This window comes from Ranitomeya imitator, chromosome 2 (genome assembly GCF_032444005.1).
Source record: "Ranitomeya imitator isolate aRanImi1 chromosome 2, aRanImi1.pri, whole genome shotgun sequence".
NCBI classification, from domain to species: Eukaryota; Metazoa; Chordata; class Amphibia; order Anura; family Dendrobatidae; genus Ranitomeya; species Ranitomeya imitator.
Window position 1 is genome coordinate 215,117,878 of NC_091283.1, and position 8,633 is coordinate 215,126,510.

The 8,633-nt window shown below is 44.3% G+C and overlaps 1 protein-coding gene across 1 annotated transcript; it reads right to left on the reverse strand.

The window, feature by feature from the left end:
• Window positions 1-256: 256 nt before the first annotated feature.
• LOC138667308 (N-lysine methyltransferase KMT5A-like) lies at window positions 257-4,602 on the reverse strand. The gene is made up of 7 exons (XM_069755549.1): window positions 4,324-4,602; window positions 3,949-4,147; window positions 3,766-3,873; window positions 3,535-3,671; window positions 1,861-2,049; window positions 1,361-1,626; window positions 257-932 (listed from the first exon to the last, which is right to left on the reverse strand). Exons 5-7 carry the CDS (start codon window positions 2,019-2,021, stop codon window positions 316-318), a joined length of 1,044 nt encoding a protein of 347 aa, XP_069611650.1. The 5' UTR covers window positions 2,022-2,049; window positions 3,535-3,671; window positions 3,766-3,873; window positions 3,949-4,147; window positions 4,324-4,602; the 3' UTR covers window positions 257-315.
• Between the last annotated feature and the right edge of the window lie 4,031 nt (window positions 4,603-8,633).

Sequence of the window (8,633 nt, forward strand, 5' to 3'; positions counted from 1 at the left end):
CCCCTTTACTGGCCCCTGCGGCACGCCACAGACTTTGACAGGCTCTCCCACAGGCCCTCCGTGACTGCCACACTGACAGGCTCCCAAGGCCTCTCACAGCCTGGCATACATGTTTGTATCACAGCACCATGGACATGAATTATTCTATGCCCGATGAAGAGATATGTTTCTTGTATCTAAGTCCTAGTACACACACTTAAACAGTAAAATAACAGCTTTATTATAGAGAAAATAACAATAATATAACTTTGTCTTTACCAACAGATAATAATACTAACAATGGATCAGGTGGATGAATGGAGCCCATGTACAATATTATGCGTCAAGCCATGAACAATCCGCCCCGTCTCCAAAATCGTTCCTTCGGACTCCGTAATCAAATAAGAGTTCTGTCCCTGGCTTCAGATCTCTCTCGGCATAAAAGAGAATTGTTGGGGTCTCTCCTTCTCCACAGTCCTGAACCTTTGGCTTGATATTGTGAACCTTCCCTGAATGGTTTATCATCCTTCCAAAAGTGGACGGGATGTCAGGGTGGCAATCACACGGTGCTTTGCTTGCATTAATGCACATTTTATGTCCTTTATGTGTAAAAAAGTACATATATGATATTCCGGTCAGTGATCTCTGCAATGCTTCCCCTTCTGTAGAGTCCATAGTTTCTCCGTGATAATCACACACCACCTGTCCTTTTTTAAAAGCATGGGTGGTCTTTACGGTATGCCCACCTTTGCTGCTGTCCTCTGTTATAACTAGTCCTTTCCATGTTTGTGTCCTCACAAGCTCTTTGATCTCCTCTGTAAGGTCCTTTTTCCTTCGCATTTTGGGTTTCCAAGCATGTGCCACTTCTTGTATGGTTGGTATATTTGTTTTCCATCCCTGTCCCTTCACGTAGTTTGCCAGTTGTTTTCTCCTGGGGAGTTTCCAGAAAGATTCTAAATATGAAATAAAAAATTAGAATGAGCAGCACATATCCCGTGTTTTTTGTTTTGTTTTTGCTTTAGAAGATGCACCCCAAATTTGGTGAAGGAAAAAAGAAAAAAAAAAATGTTAATGTTAAACGGGGCCTGTCTTCTAATGCCAGTGGCTGTCTTATAATCCGTATATGTGTCCCTCATCCTTGTACATGACCCCCCCCCCCACCATCCTGTCATATATGTCTACTGTCCTGAAATATATGTATGTTCTCCCTCAAAACACATTTGTTGAAAGCGGCCTATCACGTTCCCTAATCAAAGTCATTGTGTAGTCCATTCACTATGTCTATCTATCCCCCCATTTCTGTAAGCATAGGCCTGGGACAGAGGCATCTACTGCACATAGATTGGAAATGAAAAGAAAGGGAGAAAAACCTTAAACTTACTAGCAGCATCTTCTGCTCTTAATCTTTTCTGAATATCGATCCATTTATTTCGCAGAAACTTTGCATGTTTCGGGTTTACTTCTTTACATTGATTTATTGATGGTGGTGAAGTATTGATCCCTACAGGACACATATCCGTCAGCCTCCGGAACAAGAAACTGCGTGGACCCTCACGTTCCTCGCTGCTGCTGCTGCTCTCTCCCTTGTCACTTTGGTTCTCTCTGCTTGGACCTTCACTGCTGGTCCTCACCCTCTTGGCGACATTTCTGTGAAGTGAAAATGAGAGGTAAGTTAACGGTTTTTCAATGACTCATGATCGATTAACCTATTTGAATGCCTCTCTTGACATTTGCATATAGTGTATTTCAGAATGAGTATGGTGGATACGTCAGGGATATCACTGGAATGAACAAGACCATTGAACTCACAGTGATTGCTGAAATCTGATACTATGGAAGGTAGGTGGTGGGGCTGTTTATGCATTTGGACATTACTCTTACCCAGATGTTTCTTTCATTTCCATCAATTTTTTCATTCCCTCAACCAAATCTGAGGTGAAAAGTTGGGGCTTAAGGTCCCCATAATATACATAGTTATCCGTGCTTGATCTAGTGTCCTCTGGCATCTCATCTGCCCAACGCTTATAAGCAGACATTGCCATGTTCCATGACACAAGGGGCAGGTTGAACCTGAGAAGAGAGACATGGTTAGTATGGGTAAAGTTCCCTTTACATGCAGAGATAATTGTTCAAAGATGGTTCGGCAGATCCCTGGTTGCAGTGAAATCATGAACTTATCGCTCCATTTGTACTTGGCCACAAACCTGGCACTGATTGTCCACAATTTTACTGCACTCGCAGATCTGCCAAACACTCTGAACAATTGTTTGTTTGTAAAGGGCGCCTAAAGCCCCCGTCACACAAAGCGAGGTCGCTAGCGAGATCGCTGCTGAGTCACAAGTTTTGTGACGCAACAGCGATCTCAGTAGCGATCTCGCTATGTTTGACACGTAGCAGCGACCAGGCCCCTGCTGTGAGATCGCTGGTCGTGTCGGAATGGCCTGGACCTTTTTTTGATCGTTGAGGTCCCGCTGGGTAGCACACATCGCTGTGTTTGACACCTTACCAACGACCTCGTTGACGACTCAGACACCGACACATAGGCGTGCATTTGCGTTGCCTTTTCCGCACCCCTCCGCTCCGATTGGTGGTCGCTACTGCGTTCTGATTGGCAGTCATGCCTTCAACAGAAGGCGACATAGTAGCGCTTCCATCCTTTGTTCCTGACCGCGTGGTGGTTTGCAGATCGTTGTAGAGTTCTCCGGCCTGCGACTCCTCTTCAATTTATCTATTCAACGGTTCTTGTGTCGCCTTCTGTTGAAGGCATGACCGCCAATCAGAACGCAGTAGCGACCACCAATCGGAGCGAAAGGACGGAAGGGCTATTGTGTCGCCTCAGGCAGCCAATCAGAACGCAGTAGCAACCACCAATCGGAACTGAATGGGCGCGGAAAAGGCAACGCAAATGCACGCCTGTGTGACTACAACGTCACACAGGACGTCCCTCATCGAGGTCTGAATCGCCAAAATAGCTGCCATGTGACAGGGTCACAACGACCAACGACATCGTTGTACAGGTCGCTACAGGTCCCCGCATCGCTGCTGCGTCGTTGGGAAGATCTCACTGTTTGACATCTCACCAGCGACCACATAGCGACGCAGCAACGATCCCTGCCAGGTCGTATCGTTGTCGGGATCGCTTTAGCGTCGCTTAGGCTGCCGTCACACTAGCAGTATTTGGTCAGTATTTTACCTCAGTATCTGTAAGCCAAAACCAGGAGTGGAACAAATAGAGGAAAAGTATAATAGAAACATGTGCACCACTTCTGCATTTATCACCCACTCCTGGTTTTGGCTTACAAATACTGATGTAAAATACTGACCAAATACTGCTAGTGTGACGGCAGCCTTAGTGTGACGGGGCCTTTAGACTATATTGAAAATCTGTCCATACAACTGAAAATAAAAGCTTAGTTGCCTGGAGCACAGAGCAACTTTAACTTTACCTGAGCAATTTACGATTGGTTTCTATGGCCATCATAGTAGTGTCCCCCCACCCCCCTTTTGTCTTATCTACAAAGATAAAGCCTTGTGTTTCTCCCCCTTTCCACTTACTTGTTATGGAAGCGCTCTAGGTCTTTTGTGGGATTTTTTACTTATTGGCCAGTCAGGGAAAGAAAAAACTGCTGCATGGTGGTTGATTGTGCTTTCTCAAGTGTTGGCCGTATCTTTTCAAAATATGTGCTAAAAAGCTGTTAGTGAAACATTGGATTATGGATTTGATTGTTCTATATAAACACTGAAATATATACTCTTCATGTTTGTCCTAGGATTTCTACCACTTACCTGCTCCTCCTCCTTGTCCATTATAATGACATCACGTCCTGTGTAAACAGCTATGAATGATTGTTCATCATTGTCTTCTACCTGCTTCCTTTGCAGCCATTCTGTTACCTATGATCCAAAGAAAACACATTATATATGAGCCAGCGACATATCTGAATAGCATGATAACTGTAAGGAGCTTACTGTTAGTTTCTTTGGTACCGATGGTCTACGCCTGTGTCTTAAAATGAGGAGTGCCATGAGGTAGTATCCAACGAGAGCCTTGTCAGTGTCAGTAATTAGTTGATCCAATCTTGCCTTGTCAAAGATGGTGGTCACATCTTTTTTAGACACTTGTAGTATTTTGCAGCATTCTCTATTTGTGAGTGGCAGGAGACCCAACCTGTATGTGTGATGCAGACAAAAAAAATAATAACAATAATTAATATTCCTTTTCTATAGAGCTATTAATTCCAGAGCGCTTTACGTACATTTTCAGTTACTTTCACATTTATACATTCTGTATGAATACTTTGATAATTTGCAGAAAATACAACGCAATTAATGTTCAATACTTACCCCCTTTTCAGGCTTTTAGGTTTCTTCTCATTGAGTTCCTGTTCAATTTTTTTTAATCCCTCTAAAAAACACTTTGCGTGGATTTTGGTTTCCTCATCCAGGTCAGCAGTCAGAAAAAGTACAAATTGTCGCACATTTCCTATATATTTTTTCATGGTTGTTTCTGCTGTTTTTAGTTTTGATAGTTCATCAAAATATGCCTTGGTCTTATCAAAATCCTTTATAAAATCCAGGGTGATTTCCTCAGGGCTCACATAATAAAGATATCTGGCAACGTTGTCTACCTGAAACGGAGCACACGACATACATTAGGATTTGACCATTTTAAGGCGCAATAATCAACTACATGCAACCTGACAGCACATCAAACTTGCCGTGTGCTCAACAGTAATCTCTGAGTAGGTCTTCAGTAAATTTTCTTTAAAAGTTGCCAACTTAGGAGATGTTAAATCGTGTTTCTGTTGCAACCCGGCCTTTAACAAATTTGTTCGCAGGTGTAACCTAAAACAGATGTAGACACATTAGGGCACATAGCAGAGGTTTTCTTTGCTTATAATTGGTATCAAACATTTTTTTTCATCAGGGCCCATGAGCTTCAAGCGATGCCACTGATCAAGATCTATCTGACTACACAAGGCGAGGACTTCCCACCCACTGAAGGCATCCACCTTGTTTGGCCAGACCACCTCTGCACCCATCACTACCCAAAAAAACACAATTTACCAGCTTTCTAAGGTCCCAGAGACTGGCTGGACGCCATTTCTGGTTGAGTCAGCATATGCACACAATGCATGGAGACACAGAAGAGATTTGCCTACATGTGTGTGTATAGGTCACAGGACTCAACCAGGAAAAGAAGAGGATGCATGGCCGGCCCCGGGGACTACCCTGCATACCTGCTGGCAGTGACTAGTTCAGGTGGGCAGTGATTGCCTAAAGGTACCTTCACACTGAACGATATCGATAGCGATCCGTGACGTTGCAGCGTCCTGGCTAGCGATATCGTTGAGTTTGACATGCAGCAGCGATCAGGCCCCTGCTGTGCCATCGTTGGTCGGAGCAGAAAGTCCAGAACTTTATTTCGTTGCTGGACTCCCGCAGACATCGCTGAATCGGCGTGTGTGACACCGATTCAGCGATGTCTTCACTGGTAACCAGGGTAAACATCGGGTTACTAAGCGCAGGGCCGCACTTAGTAACCCAATGTTTACCCTGGTTACCAGCGTAAACGTAAAAATAAACAAACACTACATACTTACATTCCGGTGTCTCTCCCCCGGCGCTGTGCTTCTCTGCACTGTGTAAGCGCCGGCCGGAAAGCAGAGCACAGCGGTGACGTCACCGCTGTGCTTTCCGGCCGGCGCTCACAGTCAGTGCAGAGAAGCACAGCGATGTTTACCCTGGTTACCCGGGGACCGGCATCGTTGGTCGCTGGAGAGCTGTCTGTGTGACCACACAGCGACGCTGCAGCGATCGGGATCGTTGTCTAGATCGCTGCAGCGTCGCTAAATGTGACGGTGCCTTTAGGGTATGTTCACAGTGGGTATGTTTGCTGCATTTTTGTATGCTAATTTTCGCTGTTTTTCACAGTACCAGCAAAGCCTATGCGATTTCAGAAATCCAAAGCACTCACATTGTTTTTTTTTGTCATCATGGTTTTGGTCTTTGCTGTTTCTTTGGACTTAGAGCATGTCCCTTCTTTTAGTATTTTATGCAGCGTTTTTCACCCATTGGCTTAAATGAGTGTTGAAAAAAGGCAGCAAAAATGCATCCTTATTTGCAGCCTTTTTTCTGCAGAAAAGGCATGGACAAAGACACAAGTTAGCCCCCAAAAACGCACCTAAACCTACGTTTTTGCCAGAGCTTCTTTCCTGCCAAGAAATCAGGTTTGGATGGAGAAAAAAAAAAGGCAGCAAAAAACACCTATTGTGAACTTAGGCTACTTTCACACTGGCATTTTTTGCCAGACGTCGCAATGCGTCGTTTATGGCAAAAAACGCATCCTGCAAAGTTGTTTGCAGGATGCGTTTTTGCCCCATAGATTAACATTAGCGATGCATTGCGACGCTTTGCCACAAGTCGCAAGCGTCGTGCGACGGTTGCGCCGTGTTGTGGCGGACCGCCGGGAGCAAAAAACGTTAAATGTAACGTTTTTTGCTCCTGACGGACCGCTTTTTCTGACCGCGCATGCGCGGCCGGAACTCCGCCCCCACCTCCCCGCACCTCACAATGGGGCAGCGGATGCGCCGGAGAATGCATCCGCTGCACTCGTTGTGCGGCGCTAACAACGCTAGCGTCGGAATCTCGGCCCGACGCAATGCGACTGGCCGAATTCCGACGCTAGTGTGAAAGTAGCCTTACCCTAATAATGCATGCAACAGACATTGATTTAGCATGTATATATTCACCAGACACAGAGATAATCCAGACAGACAGAGTCCGTGTACCCTGTTATCTGATTAAATAACTGATATACACATAGATATTTCTGCCCACACCTACTTACAATATTTCATCTGTTACAAATACAGTACATAAGCCTAATGGTAAATGGAACTTACTCAGATGTTTCACCGCTGATGCCGGCGACTTCACAATCTGGGACCCTAAGGAGATGAATTTAAATCTGCATTGATACTTTGTAAAGACATTCATATCTGCCACTTAGCTTTCCACCCAGCAGCTCACATCTGTGTATGCCACCCAGCTTTCCAGTATCCCAGCATCACATTAACTTAGTGCTGTAGGACAGGTTACCTGTCATGGAGCACTAATACATTATTGGCTTGTCTCTTGAGAACAGCAAAAAGGAAAGGAAAAAGTTCCAGCACCAGGCGTCTCTTCATAAAATCTTCAATACTTTATTCTCATGTCAAGAAAAAAAAACATCAAGTGGGGGACGCAGCGCCTAAACGCCTGACGCCTTTCCAACAAAGTTCTTAGTCATAGGCATATGAGCAATACATAAAAACATCCTTATATACCCATTCCATTCAGTAAAACCATGTACACCTGTTGCTTGACATGATTGGTTTACATTCATTACAAAATCCAATGTGAGACAGCCGACCAGAAATCACGATGCCTACTCAGATTATCACCTCGTTATCCACACAAAATAAGTTAGTAACAGATATCCCTACTGACTCAATATAACAACTCTGTGGACCAGCCTGTGTGTTGTGTGTCACAGCTGAGCATCTGCTCAATAATATCCAATACAACCTGAATATGATAAATGTCACAGCTGAGCATCTGCCCAATAACATAGTAACATAGTAACATAGTTAGTAAGGCCGAAAAAAGACATTTGTCCATCCAGTTCAGCCTATATTCCATCATAATAAGTACCCAGATCTACGTCCTTCTACAGAACCTAATAATTGTATGATACAATATTGTTCTGCTCCAGGAAGACATCCAGGCCTCTCTTGAACCCCTCGACTGAGTTCGCCATCACCACCTCCTCAGGCAAGCAATTCCAGATTCTCACTGCCCTAACAGTAAAGAATCCTCTTCTATGTTGGTGGAAAAACCTTCTCTCCTCCAGACGCAAAGAATGCCCCCTTGTGCCCGTCACCTTCCTTGGTATAAACAGATCCTCAGCGAGATATTTGTATTGTCCCCTTATATACTTATACATGGTTATTAGATCGCCCCTCAGTCGTCTTTTTTCTAGACTAAATAATCCTAATTTCGCTAATCTGGGTATTGTAGTTCTCCCATCCCCTTTATTAATTTTGTTGCCCTCCTTTGTACTCTCTCTAGTTCCATTATATCCTTCCTGAGCACCGGTGCCCAAAACTGGACACAGTACTCCATGTGCGGTCTAACTAGGGATTTGTACAGAGGCAGTATAATGCTCTCATCATGTGTATCCAGACCTCTTTTAATGCACCCCATGATCCTGTTTGCCTTGGCAGCTGCTGCCTGGCACTGGCTGCTCCAGGTAAGTTTATCATTAACTAGGATCCCCAAGTCCTTCTCCCTGTCAGATTTACCCAGTGGTTTCCCATTCAGTGTGTAATGGTGACATTGATTCCTTCTTCCCATGTGTATAACCTTACATTTATCATTGTTAAACCTCATCTGCCACCTTTCAGCCCAAGTTTCCAACTTATCCAGATCCATCTGTAGCAGAATACTATCTTCTCTTGTATTAACTGCTTTACATAGTTTTGTATCATCTGCAAATATCGATATTTTACTGTGTAAACCTTCTACCAGATCATTAATGAATATGTTGAAGAGAACAGGTCCCAATACCGACCCCTGCGGTACCCCACTGGTCACAGCGACCCATTTAGAGA